Raw genomic sequence first — 22,834 nt, forward strand, 5'->3', positions numbered from 1 at the left:
TTTACAGATGTAAATGTAACTAGCGCTCATGTGAAGGGATCTCTTTCTTTAAGAGATTGAGTTTGCGTTAGATAAATACCAGGGAAAAACAATAGAGGTGTAGCAGGCGCATGATACCTATAATGGCCTTGTGACATTTTTGATGTTACAATGCAATTGGAAGCATGCGGCTGCTACACATGTCTATTCTTTTTCCCCTCTGTATTCGATCTTTCACAGTAGGGGGAGCACTTAACATGAGCAATAGTTACATTTACGCAGGACTCAAACCATAAAAAAAAAACTAATAACAACTTACCTGATCTTTCCATGCTGGGCCGACTCTTTTAAAATTCACTGCGCTGCCGGTTTACTGCACTGAAGAGCTCTGCATGTTGAGCATGGGGAAACTACACGCCTCAGCCAATGAAAGCAATGCTATTATGCGGTTTATGATCATTAACAGGATAAGAGCACTGCAAGGATTGGCTGGGACAGATGAACACAACGCTCCATAGGAGACCGATGGGGCTGGTGTGTCTGCTTCCCTAGCTCACAGATGGCAATGGCTGGGAAAGTCTCAACCGCGCATGTCAGGCTGGCCACAATCAAAATACTGGCCAACCTGACGCGCAGTTTGGATACACAGCTCCAGGTGGTCACAGCATGTAAACCACACCTCCAGCTGTAGACCGCCTGTCTGTTGGCATATTGTGTACGCTATACCTTCAGAAATCCACGTATAAACAGGATGCACGTTTGAATCCTGTTATGGCATGTTTAATCTTTCATCCTCCTGAAATAGATAAGTCAAGTGCCACAGAGTCAAGTTTTAGGAAAACGGTCATTTATAGTGTTGTAAAACTGTAATAACGTGCAGTGGAAACCATGGTGTCATTGTGATTAATCTTTGTTCCGGACGTTACTTATGTCAGACAATAAAGGAAGGGCAAATTAATACTAGTCTAGGAGTGCGCTCAGTTCAACACAAAAGAAGCAAACCGCTATGGAAGTTAGTGTGTTTATTGATGTGTTTAAACTTTTTACATTCCCCACAGACTACACAGAGGAGCTTGCAGGTTGAAATTCAAATTTTGTGCATAGTGCCAGAGGAAATAAAAAACAACAGTTACAGAAAACCAAACATAAAGAAAAAGGCAAGAAAGAAAGTACATTACAGACTACTACAACTCAAAACTTAGAAAAGCGGTGAGGGTCAACATTAACTATACAAGTGATACAGCGATAGGATGGTGATTGAAGCTAACCTTAGTACTCTCAGCGGTCGCTGTAAACAAGCAGTATCTCTTTCTCAAAAGGCAAAAATTCAAGGAATGAAGAGAAGGCTTCACAATTCACCCTGCCTGTTACCTGGCACAATATTGCTTGCGATGTGGACTTAGTTGCCTGACGATGTATTCGTTCCACATCAACCATGTGTGCATAAAAGCAGAAATTTGCTGTAAATCTATGTCTAGCACCTGAGCCCGGACTGGTACCCTTCAGACCTTGGACTGTCAGATAGCACCTGTTACTCTGCACTGTAATGAGAGCAGGTAATAGTACTAAATGCAAATCTTTCACTAGCACCCAGTGTGACATCAGATATCAAGCTAAAACTCAAATATTAGAGTGCATCCATCATATCAGAGATGGGGAGGCGGCACATTTACTCCACTCAACTCCAACTATGCAACTACCTGTCTCCCTTACATTTATGATGATCAACACAAAATTTGCATTTTTCTCATTTGGAAGTCCCTTTACGTAAATGTCTTTGCAATGCCCACGTATCCATTTAATAAAAAGAATACTGCTCTGTTACGTGTACATATATGTATATGTTTATCTAAGTATACACATATATACACTTAGATGTGTTCATATACTAATACATACATACGTGCATATTGTATAAAAGCCTAATTTGATTTAAAGAGTGACATTCCATTTTTACAAGACAAGTCAGTACAAATGACCTTCATATACAAGAGGTCTATCAAACAAAAAAGGATAGAAATCAACATCTTACACTTATATTTATATATATATATATAATAATATATAGTTTCGAAACCACAAAATACATTTGGACTGATAATCTGATTAATTTAATAACAAAAAAATAACTACACCTGAAGCCAAATATCTGTAATAGATTTATCATTGAAGATTTATATTTAATATATAATTATTTCGCACCCATCTCAAAAGAATGGAAAAAAATTGCAGTCTACAGTAGTTTTTTTTGTCGGCGAATGATCAGAGTTCAGTGTTTAAGATGAAGCCACCTCATAAGCAACAGTTGGTCAGTAGTTGATCCCAGACTCGAAATCTCCCCTCCCTCCCCATTTTGCCCTCTTCTGTGCCTAAAAGGCTAAGTTTGCGTCCCTTGCTCTTAGATCTGCATCTGTTCCAGGTATTTGTATGTGGGGTTTTCATAGCCATGGTTCTGCATCTTGCTCAGGTGGCGCTCCTCTGGGGTAAGCATTGGGTCAACCTGTGTGGGAACAAATTAAAGGTGTCATCAATAAAGGTTAAAGGTTCTGCTAACAGACCACAGAAACTTTGTTCATGCACATCAGTTTGGTTGAGTAATTTCTCACCCCAGTGTTTCTTTAACTCCCAATAATAATTACATATGTCAAAATTTCGTTAGCAACATAATAAATAGAATGACCTACAGTAACGCATTTGGCCACTTTGCGACCTCCCAAAATGAGTTACTTACCTGTATGTCCAGCTCTCCAGCACTGGTATTTTTCATATATTCACATGTTTGAATCATTCCCCATTGCCAGGCTGGGAATCCTAGTAACTTAAATTGTAGGAATGATTGTTAGGTGCAGAGATCACCTCATTTGAAACAACTTGAACTTCTCTTAATGAGATAGAAGTGCTCGAGAGCTCCTAACCCCCTAGATACCATGGAAGCTCAGATTTCATACCAGAAGGGTGAAAAGTACACATAAGAATCAGTAAGCTTCTGACTACGGAGAAGGGAGGGTCGCATGTGAGTATAACAAAGATAACAATGCTGGAGAACTGGTGTTATGAAAAAGTAATTTCTTCCACAACATTGGATAGCTCATATAGTCAGATGTTTAAATCAGAATATCAAACACTACATAACATTTGAATAGAGAGCAGCTGGCTCACTTTATTCAAACAGCTTACACAGAACTAAGTGCTCCCCTACTGAGCCAACTGCTACATTCAAGTCCCAGCAGTAATGCCTGCTTTTCTATGCGCACGCATGGTAAAAATTCTGCAAAGACACACCAGGATAGAACAAGCTGTTGTTGCTATGCTTCTGGTGGATTGAGCCCTCACACTGCTCTAAAGGATGAGGTAGGCAGACGGCCAGTACACAATGCCTTGCATGGACAGCGAGGAGGCGCTTCCTCTATGGCTGAATGAGGCAAGTAATTGATTAAAGAACACACGTGCTTGGTTTTGTCCATCTAGAACCTGATGTACATGCGGACAAGCAGCGAGTGCAAGTATCTCTTTGCAGTGATGGATGGATTTGGGAACAAATTACGCAAGATGATATATTCATTCAAGTGTGTAGAAGTTAAGTCAGGAATTTTGTGTGGGTTCATAAAATCGACTCATCTTTGGTGATGTGAAGGTATAGATTTACAGGGGAACACAGTGATTCTTTGGCTCTCCCTACTGAGGTGAGAGCAAGCAGAACCACAGCTTTCTATGAAAGTAATTTCACACGCTCTCTATTGATGGGTTCAAAAGGAGGCAACAACAGTTGGCACAACAGAGTTTAGTTCCCATGGAATTTCAAGTCAACACTGGAGGAAGGGCTCTAAAAGTCCTTTCATGAAGAACGAGTTCCTTATATTCGGTAACTATGTATCAGGTAGAAACTGGATACAGCCTCAGATTCTTTGCTTTAGAATCTTCCCCATGCTACAGACTGGATCTGGGATTTTTTTTTACACACAGTACTTCTACGTGCCGACAGAGGGCGTCGAGTGACTCCACAGCGACGTCGTACCCAGATGTGATGCCAGCGGAGTCCATATAACACCCCTGCCGACGCGCTAATGTCAGTTTCCTCGCTACTATTGTCGACGCTATAAACGTGGAGCCACACACAGAAACTGCCTATTGGAACAGTGTGCCAAGACGACAGACACCATGTGTCACATACCTGCTAAATGCAAAAGTGAGAGAGAGAAACAATCAACAGATGCACAATATCTAAAAAGACTCAGGGCAGAAAGCAAGAACAGCAATGTTTTCATAAATCTCCAACGAGAGAGATATAACCACCAAGAGCACGAAAGTACTGGGCAGACGAGAACTAGAAATTAAACATGAATGAACCTGTAACACAACAAGGATATCTGCAAGGAGAATATCTCTTTATCAGGCTCATAAGAAAGATAGAAAGCAAGTTCCCAGTGCGGGGAGGACGGAAGGGGCGCAAGGAATCTGTGACTAGATCCTGTCTCTACCAGATCAATTGCTACCAAAGGTAATCTGACAGAGACATCTAGCTGGAGAATCAGATGCCCAAGCCATAACATTCCTGGAGGAGGGACGTTGAACTGAGACTATAAAAGAATGTTCCAGTATCCTTAGACAAGGTTCCCGGAAGAAAGAACAACTGAGGAACAATACCACACGCAATCAATAAGCTATGCATATATCAAACTCAGTCCCAAAGCTCCCACATAAGGAACCAGGTGCATAAGAATTGTACACCGAAAACTATGAAAAAGAGTATGCCGCCTGACCTAAAACATCGATTCAGAAAAGGGGGTGGTGATGGACAGAGCATCTGAATTAAGCAGAACACTCATATCCAGTCAAAAGATCAGGGCTTGATCCATCACCGTTTTTTAGCTCACTGCACCATCCCAGTTCAGAACCTGGCTACATGCAAATTAGTCTGTCCCTGGCCCAGTGCATCATGGGAACAGGGCAGACCAAACTACCAAGCTAATTCTTTACTCGAAAGGAAACAAGCTACACCCCAGTGTGACATCAGATATCAAGCTAAAACTCAAATATTAGAGTGCATCCATCATATCAGAGATGGGGAGGCGGCACATTTACTCTACTCAACTCCAACTACCCGTCTCCCTTACATTTATGATGATCAACACAAAATTTGCATTAATCTCATTTGGAAGTCCCTTTACGTAAATGTCTTTGCAATGCCCACGTATCCATTTAATAAAGAGAATACTGCTCTGTTACGTGTACATATATGTTTATCTAAGTATACACATATATACACTTAGATGTGTTCATATACTAATACATACATACGTGCATATTGTATAAAAGCCTAATTTGATTTAAAGAGTGACATTCCATTTTTACAAGACAAGTCAGTACAAATGACCTTCATATACAAGAGGTCTATCAAACAAAAAAGGATAGAAATCAACATCTTACACTTATATTTATATATATATATATATATATATATATATAATAATATATAGTTTCGAAACCACAAAATACATTTGGACTGATAATCTGATTAATTTAATAACAAAAAAATAACTACACCTGAAGCCAAATATCTGTAATAGATTTATCATTGAAGATTTATATTTCATATACACATATATACACTTATACGTGGAAGCTTGTTTCCTTTCCAGTAAAGAATTGGCTTGGTAGTTTGGTCTGCCCTGTTCCCATGATGCACTGGGCCAGGGACAGACTAATTTGCATGTAGCCAGGTTCTGAACTGGGATGGTGCAGTGAGCTAAAAAACGGTGATGGATCAAGCCCTGATCTCTTGACTGGGTAGGAGTGTTCTGCTTAATTCAGATACTCTGTCCATCACCACCCCCCTTTTTGAATCGTTTTGGCCACCACAAGCGTGGAAGGGTATGCTCAGATGTGAGTCCCTTGCTAACTGCACCATCAGGATTCAAGAAAGCCGGGCCGAAGACGGCTGTAATGCCAAAAACCGGTCACCCGAAGCTTGTTTCCTTTCCAGTAAAGAATTGGCTTGGTAGTTTGGTCTGCCCTGTTCCCATGATGCACTGGGCCAGGGACAGACTAATTTGCATGTAGCCAGGTTCTGAACTGGGATGGTGCAGTGAGCTAAAAAACGGTGATGGATCAAGCCCTGATCTTTTGCTTAATTCAGATACTCTGTCCATCACCACCCCCCCTTTTTGAATCATTGACCTAAAACATCAGTCAAAAGAATGCAACAGGAAAAACAAGAACGTTTCAACTCAGACAGCATCTGACCCCGACATAAAATGTGACAATAACCAAAAGAAACCACAGGTTAGACTAGATAACACCAACAGTGTGAAGGAAAAATATTCATGGCAAGAGAAATGCCAGTAATTTATCTAACAAGGCTATAAGTGAACGTAGAATAAATCTATAACACTGAATAGGTCGTGTGGAACACAGAACCTTTGAAATGCTACTGATCAATCTCTTAATATCGCAGAAGAAACATGCTAGCGGAGTTACAACAATCGCAATAACTATCTGTTAAAAGCGGCCATAAATAGAAGAAAGAGCTAGAGACATGAAGAGCTCCAGGAAATTCACTGAAATATACATATGTATATGGAAATATATATACGTAAATTATTATTAAGAAACACTTGTAGATCTCTAGATAGATACATCTATCCCCCTGGAAAGAAAATGGGGGGGGGGGAAGAATCTAAAAGTATGCTTACGCCACCACAAGAGAGAAATAATAATTGGGATATTGCCTTTAAAAACAATACGAAGAGATATGCAGAAGTACAATACACAGAAGCAACCCAATGCCAATAACCACCACTAAGGGGATGAAGGTGCATGAAAACCAACATCAAATATGGTAACATAAGAAGGGTTCAAGCGAAAGGAACCCCAGAGCACAACGCAGTGGCGGACCTCAAATAAAGTTTTACTGGACTTTAAATGATGCGCCTAGAAGCATCCATAGAAAACATAGTAAAAAGTCTCCAGGCCGCAGTCAGAACAAAAGACAGATTGCGTACCAAATAAATCTGTAAGGAAATAAATATATATATATATATATATATACACACATATATATATATATATATATATACACATATATATACATACATACATATATATATATATAAATATATATAAATAAAGGAATCGTCCTCCAGCCACACTCCTGTTCTGAACGAAGACGAGGCGAACCCAGGTAGATGGCGCAAATTTTATTGTTTTAAGCCCAACACAACCGCCACGACGCGTTTCAGCCCGCGTAGGGCCTTGGTCACATGATATACATATATATATATATATATATATATATATATATATATATATATATTAATTTTTACTGCTTTTATTGTGAACATGGCTTCATATTGGACATTTTCACAATCAGCTCGTTAGGGCACTTCTGCACTTTATTTGCGTGGAAATGCTCAGTGAGTAATAAGAAGAAAACAAGTTACTTACCTGTAACTGTAGTTCTCCAGTATTGAAAGCTTTCATAGATTAACATGCCTGTATCATTCCCCGTCGTCGAGACGGGAGTCTCCGGTACATACAAAAACAATGCTTAGTAGTATAGCAAACTAAAAAGAGGCCTAGGCCCATTTCCCTTTTGCAACCCATAACCCTTGTTATGCAAAAGAGACCAAACTTTTCCCTGAACCAATCAGAGCTCCTCACCCTCTAGAACTCTCCTGAGAGAACCTTTTGCTCCTCCGATTTTCGCGCACTTGTGCATAAAACTCTCTTTGTGCTAAATCCAAATTGAGCCTCTCAGGGGAGGAGGGTGGGTCGCATGTGAATCTATGAAAGCTTCCAATACTGGAGAACTACAGTTACAGGTAAGTAAATTGTTTTCTTACTCCAGTATTGGAGCTTTCATAGATTCACATGCCTGAATCAGAATAGCGAGCAGTAGCATAAAGCAATTTTTTTTCTTCATATAGTTACTTAATACAGCATCATCCTGTACATAGTTAGTTTAGAATTCTGCATATTAATATTGCAATCACAGTTACTAAACATAGCAATAGAAAAAATTTGCATTTGTAACCAAGAAAAAAGGACGGAGGGATGTAAAGAGGGCTCACCGTTACTGGATAATATTTCTAGGCACCGCTTCTCCCACCGCCACATCTCTCTCCCCGGCTGCTTCCAAGCAGTAATGCATGGTGAAAGTGTGCTTAGATCTCCAGGTTGCTGCCCTGCAGATATCCTGGATCGGCATTTCCGCAAACAACACAGTGGAGGTGGATACTGCTCTCGTTGAATGGGCACGAAATCATGCGTTCAAAGGCTTTCCAGCAGCTTGGTGACAATATCCTTTCGCACTGGAAATCCATCTGGCAATCCCACATTTTGATAAAGGGAAGCCTTTCCTGGGTGCGCTGAAAGCGACAAAAAGCTGTGAAGACTTGCGGAAGGGTTTAGTCTTTTGCAAACAGAATTTGAGACATCGCTGGACGTCCAGCGAATGTAGAACTCTTTCCGCCGCTGTTGGTTGAGAAAAGAAACATTTTAGAAATAATGGCTCATTCAAATGAGTCAGTTGGTACTTTTGGGATAAACTTCGGATTAGTTCGGAGAATCATTCTGTCCTCCTTAAATTGCAAGAAAGGGTCTTGAATTGTGAGAGCCTGCAATTCCCCCACTCTTCTGGCCGAAGTGACCGCGATGAGAAGTGCCACCTTCCACGATAAGAATTTGAGATCTGCGCTGTGTATAGGCTGGAAGGGCTGCTTTATTAATTGTGAAAGGACTATTGTTCACATGCCAAAGAAGTGGTGGAGGCTTTATTGGAGGAAAAACTCTGAACAATCCCTTCATAATTCATGAAGGGATTGTTCAGAGTTTTTCCTCCAATAAAGCCTCCACCACCTCTTTGGCATGTGAACATAGTCCATGAGCCAAAACTGACTTAGCCAAAAGCAAAATGTATGGAGTAATCTCATGAGGTGCTGAATTCATAGGATGAATGTTACTTCTTTGGCATCATAAACGGAATCTCTTCCACTTCATTCTGTAGGTTTAGTTCGTACTATCCGCTCTGGCCTTTGAAAGGATGTCTCTCAGTGCTCAGGAGCCAAGCCGCTAAGCACAAGGATTTCGGGTCCATATGGAGCACTTGTCCCTGGGACATCGTCAATAGTGATGGTATTGGCTGGAGGCGAATCGGATTGACCTCCGACAGCAGCAGAAGCTCCATGAACCAGTGTTGTCTGGGCCACCATCGACCTATGAGGATCGTCCTGCACAGTTCTTTCTTGATCTTCACAAGCACTCGCGGCAGCAGGGGAATTGGAGGAAAGGCATAGGCAAAGACGCCTGACCATGCCATCGAAAACTCATTCCCCCAAGAACCCCGTTGGGGAGGCCAGCTTGCGAAGAACCGGCATTTCCTATTGTCCGCTGTTGCAAAGAGGTCTACTGTCGGTTCTCCCCATCTTTGAAAAATGCTGTCCAGGACCCCTTGGTCGATCTCCCACTCGTGGCAGGTGGACTTGAGCCTGCTGAGAGTATCTGCTTTGACGTTTTGGTCCCCTGGGAGATGTTCTGCCGTTATGGATATCCTGTGTTGCAGCGCCCATTCCATATCCTCTGGGCCTCCTGAGACAGAGGGAGAGTGATCTTGTTCCTCCTTGCTTGTTTAAGTAGTGCAGTTGTGTTGTCTGTTCCTATCAACACAGATGGCCTTCTTATCCTTGGTAGGAAAGCTAGCAATGCCAAGCGGACTGCTCTGAGTTCTAGTAAGTTGATGTGTAGTTGTTACTTGTGCAATTTCCAGCGGTCACTGACTTGGAGGTCTTGAAGGAACGCTCCCCATCCTTCTAGGGACGCAAATTTAGTCACTATCAATGGGGCTGGCTCTGTAAGGAATGAAAGACCCTGCGAGACATTCCGCTTTTGGGTCGACAATGTCACCGCTTGAACCATGACGGGCGTTACTTCAACTATATCCTCGAAGGATCCCTCCGCTTGACGCCATTGTAGATCTGCTCTTACAACGGACGCATCCTTAACTTGCAGTAAGGCACGAGGGGAATGCAAGATGACATTGTTCCCAGCAATGGCTTGTACTTGCGTACTGAAATACACTTTCTTTTTGCAAAGTCTTGGAAGAGAGAGATAATTTTCAGTTGCCTTTCTCTGTATCCAGTATTGCCCCCAAAAAATTGACGTTCTTTGTTGGTTGAAGTGATGATTTTTTTTTGTTTAAAGTCAGACCTAAACTGGCAAACAACTCCACGCAAGCTGCTGTTGACGATCGGGCCAATGCTGCTGTTGGTGCCTTGACCAACCAGTCATCGAGGTAAGGAAACACTTGATGTTTCTGTTTCCTTAGAACAGCCGCCACTGGGGCCAGGCATTTTGTAAAAATTCTTGGGGCCGATTTCAGGCCGAACGGCAGTACCTTGAATTGGTAATGTTCTCCGGCTACCATGAACCGAAGGTACTGTCTGTGAGAAGTACGCATCCTGTAGGGCTAATGTGGTCATATGATCTCCTGGGTCGAATAGTAGAAGGATGTCTCGAAGAGAAACCATTCTGAAAGATTGCTTCTTGAGATAGGTGTTTAGGGATCTGAGGTCTAGAATAGGACGCCATTGAAGAATGTTTTTCTTGACTAGAAAAAAAAATCAGGAGTAAAACCCCCTTCCCCTCTGGGAGTTCGGCACTATTTCTATTGCTCCCTTTCAGCGCATTGTGCGAATCGGTCTACTCATTTGATGTAAATGCTTGACCTCCTGATGCATGGCGGTGTACGAGGGGGCGTTTGTAGAAATTCTAGAGTGTGGTCATATTGAATAATGTTGAGGACCCATTGATCCGTAGTTATCTGTTGCCAGTTTTGGAAATAATAAGCAATCTTTCTACCCAGGGGAACATGTGATATCAGAGGAGTCGGTGTAGCCGGATACTGAAGGTTGTCATTGTCGTCGGGTGTTGTCTTTCCCCCGACGACCTCCTTTACCACTAGGAGTAGATTTTGTGTAGCCTCCTGACTGGCGCTGTGTATACTGCTGATGGTAGGGCTGAGATAAGGCGGAGTAAGATGAATATCCTCCTTGCTGGTATCCTCCTCTGTATGACGATTGGCCTCTACATTTAGAGCCTCGAAAATGAACTTTCCTGTATTGTACTGTTCCCAATGACTTGGCTGTATCCGTATCTTTTGTGATACTCTGCAGTGCCTCATCTATATGCTTGCCAAATAAATCCTCTCCGTTTAAAGGAAGGTCCAAGATCTTATTTTGGACCTTCGGCCTAAACGCTGTTGCCCTTAACCATCCTGGTCTGCGCAGTATCGCTGCTCCTCCCAGAGATCAGAATGCTGTGGTCGCTATGTCCATAGCGCAATCTATGACTTCGGCCAAAGTTCTCTCCCCTTCTTGCAGAATGTTTCTGGCTTCCTGCCTATCCGCCTCCGGTATGCGGTCTATGTAAGGCGAAAGGACGCACCACATTTGCCTATCGTACTTCCCCAGAATGGCCAGGGCATTCTCAGCTCTCACTAACAGGGCAGACTTGGAGGAAAATCTCTTCCCCGCATTTTCCAATCTACTACCCTCTCTGTCCGGAGGCGTCGTAATAGGAGCTGACGGATTTCTTGATTTCTGCTGAGCCGCTTGGGTATTAAGTGAGTCTGGCTTGGGGTGGCCTAAAAGACAAGCTGGAGCATCTGAAGGCGCTTTATCTTTTTTGTCCTGTCAGGCAAGCACTGGAGTCACTGTTGCTGGGGTTTCCATGACTTTCAGGACTTCCTCCCATAGATGACTGACAATTGGTAAGGACCGAGCTGTCTTACGATAAGGTGCCTTGAAGTCATACAAGAAAAATACAGCTTTATCCGTTGCCATGGTGAGCACGAATCTGCTTGTGGCTCTCTCCATCAGGTTATGAAAACCACCGATGTCTTCCGGTGGAGAATAAACAGGCTTCGGTGAAGGAGAAGGTGGTGACGGAATGAGATAATTGTCCCACTCTCTGCTAGGGTCAGTGATCTCTCCTTCCTCCTGGTCATCATCTGTGGTCCCTGGTTCCTGTTGAGATCTCAGTGGTAGAGATCTAGGAAGGGCTCCGGTAAGATCTCTTGTCTACGCACTGGTGTACTTGGTACAGAGCGTGGTTGTGGCGTAGCCACAGGAACTTCCTTAGAGGCCTGAGGTACAGGATATCTCCTCTTATAATCCTCTAGCATGAACTGCAGATTTTTTAACAAAGAAGATGGAACACTCGTCATGTCTTCTTGATACTCCTAGCGGTATTGTTGCTGGGGACGATCTTGAAATTCTTCATATTCGTCGTCCTCTTGGTACTTTACATGTAACTGCGACGGGCTACTAGCGTAACCTAAAGGATGGCCATCATCTCCATCCTCTTACGAGTCTTCCTCTGCCAAAAGGTGAGATGGTACCAGAGGCGTCACCTTACTTGGAGATGTAAGTTCTGGTGTAATTGTCCTCTTCCTGGCCAAAAACCGTGGTTCTGTTTTTTTTTCCCCTCGTCAACGAGCCCGTCGACGAGATCGCCGTCGAAACCGACGACGATATCATCGTCGCCGACACTACCGTTGACGTTACCGTCGTCGACTATCCTGTGGTCACTGTCGTCGTCGACTATCCCATCGAAGACGTGATCGTAGCCGATGCCGTTGTCGCCACAGATCTCGGCGTCAACACGGTCATCGACGGCGGTACTGTAGACGGCGATAAAGCCTTTGAAGAAGCTTTGACCTCAGGTTTCGTCAACGACGTAATTTTCCACGTCCACGCTCCCGTCGACGATGCAGATCTTTCTTGACCGTAATCTTGACCTTAAGGGGAGATTCTGAGGGCTCTGAGCTTGCTTTCTTGACATGTTTTACCCTCGAAGCATGACCTTTCTTCTCCTTTTCTTTACAGAAGGAGATTTTAAGGGACTGCGCCCCGAAGACCCTCGGGTGGTCTTTTTAAGGGCCTTCTCAGGTCTTTCCCCTGAGGTATGAGCATGAGGAGATCTGCTCCTTTTCTGAGATCTCCTAGAAGAAGAAGACTCCTCCTCACTGTCACTAGACATTACTTCCTTCCTGGCTTTTAGCTTTTGAAGCCATAGTAAAAGCCTTCCTTCACGATCCCTCAAAGTTTTATTGGAAAAGGTATGACATACCTTGCAATCCTTTGCCTGATGGTCTGGATAAAGGCAGTAGATGCAATCCTTATGAGGGTCGTCTGTATAGAGCCTTTTCTTAGAGCAGGTGGCACAAGCTCTAAAAAATCCTTTTTTCTCCTTGTCAGCCATGGTAGAAGATGGAGAAATAGTATGTAGTAATTCAAGTAATTAAATCTGAATAAGAAGAAATTCTCAAATCCAATCCAGGTTGAGTAGAACTGAAGAGTTTGAGCAGAGCTCAAAGGAGACTCCCTAGCACAACGTGCGGTTGAAAATCAGAGGAGCAAAAGGTTCTCTCAGGAGGGTTCTAGAGGGTGAGGAGCTCTGATTGGTTCAGGGAAAAGTTTGCTCTCTTTTACATAACAAGGGTTATGGGTTGCAAAAGGGAAATGGGTCTAGGCCTCTTTTCAGTTTGCTACACTACTAAGCATTGCTTTTTTATGTACCGGAGACTCCAGTCTCGACGATGGGGAATGATTCAGGCATGTGAATCTATGCAATATCCAATACTGGAGTAACACGCAAATCATCACTTCTTTCGCAATTTTGCACGCACTTCTGCATTTTACAAGTAGCAGGCTACATCCCCAAAAGGACAATATATTCATATCACACTTATGGTATGACTGATTTTAGCCCTATCTTTTGAGCAGGCGGGCTGGGGGCCACACGGAAATCCATAAAGACACAATGACATCCACTGAGCGCAAAGAGATTAAATAAAATTGGATTCATCACAGCTGCTATAAACCAAAACAGTGGCCCATTTATTTCAGATCGAGCAGCACCGACATTACAGGGAGCCAATAAATAATAAGAGCGCCGAAAACTTAAAAGAGAACATTCCAGGCGGAACTCCTACAACATATGAGAACTTGCTCAATAATTGAAAATATCTCCAGAGGCGCCCACACTGGACATCTGGTTCCGCCGTTGGCTTAATCAAATCGAATAGATTTTAGCTTACTGATCCCCTTTTCAACCTCTGCTGCATTAATTTAAAGAAAATGAGCGGTCCTGATAAAGGTGAATTCAAGTTTAACTATCCACTGAAACGTGCGCCGGCCTGATCACTTTCCAGCTGGCGGCACAACCATGGAAAATAAAGAAGGATTCTCGCCATGAGTTGTATATTGCAAACCATTCAAAGCTGGAAAATTATGAATGTGATGTGTGTATGTGTACGATTGGGATGTAATGACTGAATGTGAGGTTAGTTTACTTGTGATGATGGAAGGGAATAAGCTTTAATATAGCAATTTGTATGTTTAATATTGCATAATTATGCTTTATCTGCACATATTAGGAAAACTTTTTTGTTGAATTATGTATGATTTGCACTGTATATAAGTACCCAGAAAGTTTATGGTCTTTATATCTGAAAAAATACAAATAAAAAAAAATGGTCTACGACTAGTGAAATATAATTATAAAAGAACACTGAAAACAAAAATAAAATATATGAACGAATGAATCTATGTTGCATTTAGTCATATCTATAACAAAGGGACAGTCATGAGCTAAATTTTGCCATTGAGTAAATAAATGTTGGTTGAGTTAGAGGCTTTATATATATTTGTATTTATTGTTCCCCCTTTTCTCCCAGACCCCACAAATTACTTTCCAAGGGGTACCTCTGGCTTTGCTAATGACTGATCTTCGAAACATTCTCCTAGTGGCGATCATGTACAATGTACTAATCTGACAATTTAATGTAGGATTGGGCATGACCTGTTACAGTAAAATAATATGTTACAGGTATATTCAGTACATGTGCTAAAAAGGTTTTGGAATTATTTTTACTGTGCGAATACTACCTCAATGTATTTATACAGACATTTTTGGGTAATCTGCACATGGCTTTATCATTTATCAAATTATGCATTATGTTTATATGTTTTTTAACTGTGTATACGCTATATATATACTTTTAATGTATTTATACAGAAATGAGGCATATTTTGCACATAGTTTTAACAACATGTACGGATCAGTCTTTAGTCATGTACATCAGCCTGCAAAAACTTGTGAATGTGGAAATCGGAATTCAGACAGGTAGTCTGTTCTCTGTATTCGTTAGGTTTACTTGCACTGAGCACTTTAAATGGGGGTGGAGACAACAGCATGTCATGTGATAAAGGCGCCGGTTGGTTCGAAACACGATATATATATATATATATATATATATATATATATATATAAAATGCTTCTTACCAGTATTCATCTGTTCCTGGCATGTAGAGCTGCAGAATGACATACTTGTGCATAGATCGCCATCTGGTGCTGGGCTCGGATGTTTGCAGTTTGTTGTTGTTTTGAAAGAAGGCTTTGTAGTCACGAGATAAGCGACTCCTCCCTAAGATTGTTTTTTGCCATGAAGGGAAATGATGGAGTTTGAACCAGAAAAGATGTCCATGTGTAATGTATCTAAGTAAGATAACACTGGAACAGATAGAGGCGGTGGGTGGGCGTATGTCTACATGCCAAGAACAGATGCATACTGGTAAGTTGCATTTTCCGTTTGAGGCATTTGAGCTGCAGAATACAAACTTGTGCATAGACTGTATAGTCGTGTTATCCCCTAGCCGTGGTCACCTGTATCTGTTGCTGTGGTCTGAAAAATTGTTTTAAGAACAGCCTGGCCTACAGAAGCCTGTTGTTTTGCCAGCACGTCTACACAGTAGTGTTTGGTGAAGGTGTGTGACGTAGACCATGTTGCTGCCTTAAAATATCATCTAAGGGAATGTTCCCTAAGAATGTCATGGAAGCCCCTAGTTTGCATGTTGAGTGCGCTCTAGAGAGAATTGTTAAAGTGTGTTTTGCTTTCTGGTAGCATATTTGAATACAATTGACTATCCAGCTGGCAATTCAAGCTTTGGAGATGGGCTTTCCTTTATCTACAAACAGTTGGGTTGTTTTTCTAAAGGGTTTAGTTCTGTCAATGTAATAAAGTATAGCTCTTTTGACATCCAGCGTGTGAAGAGCTCTTTCTGCTACAGAATCTGTTTTTGGCAAAATAAACGGGCAATTCCACAGATTGATTAAGATGGAAAGCAAAAATTACCTCTCCAACCCCAACGCCGGAAACAACGACATCACCCCTTCGCAAGACCTCTGCAACTCCCTCGCCTCCTACTTCCACAACAAGATCGCGGACATACACAACAGCTTCAGCTCTCTACCGACGAACGCCACGACCGAACCACCGCCCCCCACCTCCACCCTCCGCGCCTGGACTCCGATCAGCACCGAAGACACCGTCCGCACGATGAACTCCATCCACTCCGGATCTCCGACCGACCCCTGCCCTCACCACGTCTTCAACAAGGCCGATGCTGTCATCGCACCCCACCTGCGGGACATCATCAACACCTCCTTCGACACCGCCACCTTCCCGGAGAGCTGGAAGCACACCGAACTCAGCGCCCTACTCAAGAAGCCATCGGCCGACCCGACCGACCTCAAGAACTACCGCCCCATCTCGCTGCTCCCGTTTCCAGCAAAAGTCATCGAGAAGACCGTCAACAAGCAACTGGCCGCCTTCCTCGAAACGAACGATCCCTCGACCCCTCGCAGTCTGGCTTCCGAGCCAACCACAGCACCGAGACCGCCCTGATCGCAGCCACCGATGACATCCGAGCGCTACTCGACAACGGAGAAACAGCGGCCCTCATCCTCCTCGACCTCTCCGCGGCCTTCGACACTGTCTGCCACCGCACCCTAGTGCAGCGCCTCAGCAACGTCGGAGTCCAGGAGAAGGCACTGGAGTGGATCATCTCCTTCCTCGCCGGAAGGACACAGAGAGTCCGTCTCCCTCCGTTCAGATCTGAAGCCACCGAAGTCATCTGCGGCGTCCCTCAAGGCTCCTCGCTCAGTCCAACCCTCTTCAACGTCTACATGAGCCCCCTCGCAGACATCGCACGCCAGCACAACCTCAACATCATCTCCTACGCCGACACCCAGCTGATCCTCTCCCTCACCAACGACCCCGCCACCGCCAGAGCCAACCTTCACGAAGGGATGAAAGAGGTAGCCGAATGGATGAAGAACAGCCGCCTGAAACTGAACTCAGACAAGACGGAAGTCCTCATCCTGGGATCCTCACCCGCCGCGTGGGACGACTCCTGGTGGCCCCCCGCCCTAGGCAGCGCACCCAAACCAACAGACCACGCACGCAACCTGGGCTTCATCCTGGACTCTTCCCTCTCCATGACCAGACAAGTCAACGCCGTCTCCTCGTCATGCTTCAACATACTGCGCATGCTACGTAAGATCTTCCGGTGGATCCCCACCGAGACCAGGAAGACGGTCACCCAGGCCCTCGTCACCAGCCGTCTGGACTACGGCAACTCCCTCTACGCCGGAACCACCGCCAAACTCCAAAAGAGACTCCAGCGGATCCAGAACGCCTCAGCACGACTCATCCTGGACATCCCCCGTCGCAGCCACATCTCCGGACACCTGAGAGACCTGCACTGGCTCCCGGTCAGCAAGAGAATCACCTTCCGTCTCCTCACCCACGCACACAAAGCCCTACACAACCAAGGCCCAGGATACCTCAACAGCCGCCTCAACTTCTACGCTCCCAAACGCCAGCTTCGATCGACCAGCCACGCCCTCGCCGCCGTCCCCCGCATCCGAAGAGCCACCACAGGGGGACGGTCCTTCTCCTACCTCGCCGCCAAGACATGGAACTCCCTCCCCACCCACCTCCGCCTGACCCAGGACCACCTCACCTTCAGGAAGCTACTCAAGACCTGGCTGTTCGAGCAGTAGCGGACCCCCCCAGCGCCTTGAGACCCTCTGGGTGAGTAGCGCGCTATATAAATGCGATGATTGATTGATTGACTGACCTTGGGAAGGAATTTTGGATTTGTTTTAAGAACCACCTTGTAATGATGTACTTGTAAGAATGGCTCTTGTATGGTTACAGCCTGGATCTCACTTACTCTTCTGAGGGAGGTGATTGCGACTAGGAAAGCTACTTTCTATGTAAGGAACTGCAATTCGCATTTGTGTAGAGGTTCAAATGGGGGACCCATGAGCCTAGTAAGGACAATGTTTAAATTCCAAAATTCCACATTGGAGAGGGTGGGATTGTGGGTGGAATTATCCTTTTAAGCCTTCCATGAACGCATTGATAGCAGGTACCCTAAACAATGACAAATGTCTGTTTTGTAGGTAAGCTACAAGGGCAGCAAGATGTAGTCTTATGGATGTGTATGTTAGATGACATCTTTATAGATGCAGTAAATAGCAAATAATGTTGAATTGAAGCATCTAGTGGGTCAATTTTGTTGTTATTGCAGTAAATGACAAATCTTTTCCATTTGGCTGCATAGCAAGCTCTAGTAGTAGGGCGTCTAGCTTCCTAAAGAATGTTCATACAATTTGGTGGGAGGTTGAGGTAACCAAACTCAAGGACTTCAGGAGCCAGATTGGTAGGTTCAGTTGAGCTGGATCTGGATGCCTTACCTCTCCATAGTTTTGTGTAAGAAGCTTTGGGGAGAGCTGTCGTTTTTGGTGAGGAACTATGGAGATTTCCAGGAGTGTTGTGAACCATGGTTGTCGGGCTCATGTAGGATCATCTTGAGAGACTGTTGTTTGAGCTTGCGCACCACTAATGGGATGAGCGGGAGTGGCGGAAAAGCATACACAAATCTGCCTGACCAGTTCATCCATATCGCATTGTCCTTGGACAATGGGTGTGGATATCTGGCAGCGAAGGTTGGGCATTTTTGCGTTTGCGGTGAACAGATCTTTGTCTGGGTGGCCCCACATCTGAAAAAATGGATGAAGAACTTGAAGATGAAGTTCCCACTCGTGTATCTGCTGTGTCTGACAACTGAGCAGATCTGCAATCTGATTGTGTACCCCTGGAAGATGTTCTGCTAGAAGGTATATCCTTTGGGGGATGGCCCATTTCCATATATTTTGTGTTAGTTGAGAAAGCTGCAAAAAATGTGTTCCTCCTTGTTTTTGTATATAATACATTGCTGTCATATTGTCTGTGTGGACAAGGACAGTTTTGTTGATGAGATGTATTTGGCATGATTTTAATGCTAGAAGGATTGCCAGTAATTCGAGGTGATTGATGCGGAGCACTTTTTGTTGAGGGGTCCACCTGCTCTGAATTGTATGGTTTAGGAGATGGGCTCCCCTGTCGGTAAGTGATGCATCCACTGTTAGCACTATTTGTGGAACTGGGTCTAGGAAAGGCCACCCTTTGGAAAGGTTTTGTGTGATACACCACTGCAGAGAGCAATGTGTGTGGCTGTCTACCAAAACCAGATCCAAAAGTTGACCTTGAGCCTGGTTCCACTGACGTGCTAAGCATTCTTGTAAAGGGCGCATCTGACATCTTGCATGAGGTACTATGAATATGCAAGAGGCCATCATTCCGATGAGTTGCATAAACACTCAAGCTGCTAGTGAGTGTTGGGGCTGAAGTTTTGTTATGAGGTTTTGTATACTGGCTATCCTGGCTGGATTGGGGTATGCAAGGGCTTTGGAAGTGTCTATTGTGGCCCCTAGATACTGATGTATGTGGGACAGCTGTAGATGTGATTTGGTGAGATTTAATGTGAACCCCAAATAGTGGAGCAGATAAATTGTTTGGTGAGTGTGGTGAACACACTGACTGTATCACTTGGCTTTTATTAGCCAGTCGTCCAGGTATGGAAAAACACATGAATCTGTTGTCTCTGCAAGTGGGCGGCAACTACCGCCAGACACTTTGTGAAGACTCTGGGTTCTTTGGTCACTCCGAATTGGAGGACCTTGAACTGATAGTGCTGACCGTCCACTACAAACCTTAGATATTTCCTGTGAGCAGGGTGTATAGGAATATGGAAGTAGGTGTCCTTGAGATCTAGAGTGGCAAGGAAGTCGCCTTGTTGGAGCAGTAGAAGGACCTGCTGAAGAGTGATCATGTGAAAATGATCTGATTGTAAGTAGTTATTGAGAGGTATGAGGTCCAGTATTGATCTGAGAGTATTGTCCTTTTATGGGATGAGAAAGTAAAGGGAGTAAACCCCTGTGCCTTGATGGTGGAGGGGAACTGGTTCTATTGCATGCTTTTGAAGAAGTGAGAGAACTTCCTGTTTGAAGAGCAGAAGATGTTCCGTGGACATTGGACGTTGTTTGGGTGGTATGGTTGGGGGAGTTGTGGTAAGTTCCAGGCAGTAACCAAACTGGATAATTTGACTTACCCACCTGTCTGTAGTGATGGAGTTCCAGATAGGTAGGAACTGTGATAGTCTTCCTCCGACCGGAGTGGAATGGTCTGGAGGGAACGGAGGGAAGTCATTGGTAGTAGGGGAGGTTCGGTTGTTGTTACCTCAACCTCTTCCCTTGTTATTATTTCCCCTGTAGCCCCCCTAAAATATCCCTTGCTGGGGGATGTTTGTGTGGGACTCTTGTAGGAGGAGGGAGTAGTGTCTGTGCTAATGTTTTTGGATCCGCCCCTATAAAAGGAGCGCCAAAAGGAACCTCGTGGTGTCTGAGGTTGTAATGCTACCATAGATTTAGCTGTGTCTGTGTCTTTTTTCATTTTTTCTAGAGCTGTGTCCACAGCTGGGCCAAAGAGGTGTTCTTGATCGAACGGCTGATTTAAGATAGTTGTTTGCACTTTCTGTTTAAAACCAGAAACGCCCAACCATGCATGTCTGCAAAGTAAGACACTGGTGTCAATAGATTTAGATGCGGTGTCTGCTGCATCGAGGGCACATTTGATGGATGCCTTTGTAATTGACTTGTCCTCTTGGACCAAAGCATTGGCTTTAGCTTTGTATTGGAAAGGTAAATGTTGAATAAGATCTTCAAGCTCATCGTAGTGAGCTGTGTCTTATCTGGCAAGCAATGCTTGAGCATTAGCTATTCTCCAGTGATTGGCGGCTTGGGAGGCAACACGTTTACCTGATGCATCCAACAGTTTAGACTCTATGTCTGGGGGTGGAGCATCAACAGAAGTTTAGGAATTAGCACGTTTTCTTGCATTAGAGACTACCAAAGAATCTAAAGGGAGTTGTCCTTTAATATAGATTGGGTCGTTAGGGGCCGGCTCGTACTTTTCATCAATACGAGGATTGGAAATCCTGGTCCTGATAGGGTCTTTAAATATTATGGTGCATGTTTAATGACACCTTTAAGCATGGGTAATGTATGTATGTATTGTTTTTTGTGACTGAGCAAATGTGTCCAATAGGAAGTCTTCGTCCATGTGGTCAGAATGTAGTTCAACGCCATGGTATTGCGCAGCCCTATTAATGAGCTCACTAAACCCTACATTGTCATCTGAGGGGATGGCTTAGATGGGTATGCATCTGGATCAGGAAGGTCTGGAGGATCTGTTGGATCGTTGTAATCATCCCATGTACCCTGTGGTGGAGTAGTGTCATCATCATCAGGGTCATTTAAAGGATCCTTATCATGCCCACCCCCATGGCTAAATCATCCTCATCCTGTGGTGGTAAGGTTGGGTATGGAGAGAGTCTAGGAGAGTGTATAGGAGAGTTTATACGAGACATAGGTTTGGTAGGAAGATTAGGAGAAGAGGGTCTTAGGGGTGAAATTTCTTCTTCACAGGTACCGCAGGAGAGTGTGAGGTATCAGAGTTCCTCTTCTTTGATGGGAGACTGACAATATGGCCTGTTTTAGGGTCCACATGCAATGTCTTTTGTTTAGGATCGACGGGACTTAGTCGAAACCGTCCTTCCTGCTTATTGTCTCCTTTCAGTGCAGATTTTTTCAGTGCCAAACGTGATTTTGATTTTGTCTCTGGAGCCGTAGGAGGGGTCTTGTGCTCGTTTGGCTTACAAGTCGGTGCAGAGTCGTAAATCTTCTTCGGATCTGAAGGTTTTCAGTGTTTGTTCGGTTCCGAGGCCTTCTGGTCTTTCGGTGACGACGGGTTCGATACGGAGGCCTTTTTGGATGTAACGGAAATAGGGTGAATTCCTGACTTCGGTACCGAAGGTGTTTTATGGGTATTGATATGCGGCTTGCTCGGTCCCGAGGGGACGGAATGCTTTTGCTTTGTCTTCGGAGCCGAGCCCGGAGGCGGGGCTTCTGAAGTTTTCCCTCTGTCTCGACTAAGGCCTTCAGGTGAAGTTTTGACCAGAGCCTTCCGTTTTTCAGGTGGGGCAGGGGCATTTGTACCCACTCGTTGACCTGGAGTGATGTGGTCATCGGAGTCATCAGCTTTGGATTAGATGATGAGCTCCTCTGAATCCTCTGCCTCTGGAACATCGGGCCTTCATAGAAAATGTTGTCTGGCACCGGTGCAGCCTGTTGAGGAATAAAGTGTTGTTGAGCCCGGCGATCACGGATAGTCTTTTTAGATGGAAAAGAGCGCAGCCTTGGCAATCCTTTTCCTCGTGTTCGGGTGAGAAGCAAAGGTTGTAGAACTTGTTGTGGTCGCTGTGTGGAAATTTAGCTCCACACTGGGGGCATTTTTCAAATGGAGTCCTTTCCATTAGCTGTAGGCCTGAACGGCGCCGATGGGCCCAGCGGCCCGTGTCGACGACCGGAATCGAGGATTTGGGAGTTAGCACGTCGAAGGCCACGCGAACGAAACAATACGTCGAGTGGTGATGGGATGCGCGTCGAAAAGGTTTGGAAACACGGTACCGACCCAGAGCGCACTAAGTCACATCCGAACCCGATGGCAGAAAAAAAACAATCTGAGGATGGAGTCGACGCCCACGCGCAGTATCGTTCATGGGAGGAG

General features: G+C 44.3%; 1 protein-coding gene across 12 annotated transcripts in view; it reads right to left on the reverse strand.

Annotated features, from left to right (window-relative positions):
- Nucleotides 1-986: 986 nt before the first annotated feature.
- Nucleotides 987-22,834, reverse strand: part of APLP2 (amyloid beta precursor like protein 2) — a 684,051-nt gene continuing 662,203 nt past the window's right edge. For 10 of the 12 annotated variants that reach the window (XM_078681955.1, XM_078681963.1, XM_078681960.1 and 7 more), the window contains one exon: nucleotides 2,126-2,479. In XM_078681955.1, coding sequence (XP_078538081.1) covers nucleotides 2,378-2,479 — 102 coding nt within the window. In that variant the 3' untranslated portion in view covers nucleotides 2,126-2,377. Of the gene's footprint in view, nucleotides 2,480-22,834 lie in introns of all 12 variants that reach the window. The other 2 variants (XM_078681958.1, XM_078681961.1) reach the window with 2 other exon arrangements.

The sequence above is a fragment of the Lissotriton helveticus genome, chromosome 3_1, assembly GCF_964261635.1.
Source record: "Lissotriton helveticus chromosome 3_1, aLisHel1.1, whole genome shotgun sequence".
NCBI lineage: Eukaryota > Metazoa > Chordata > Amphibia > Caudata > Salamandridae > Lissotriton > Lissotriton helveticus.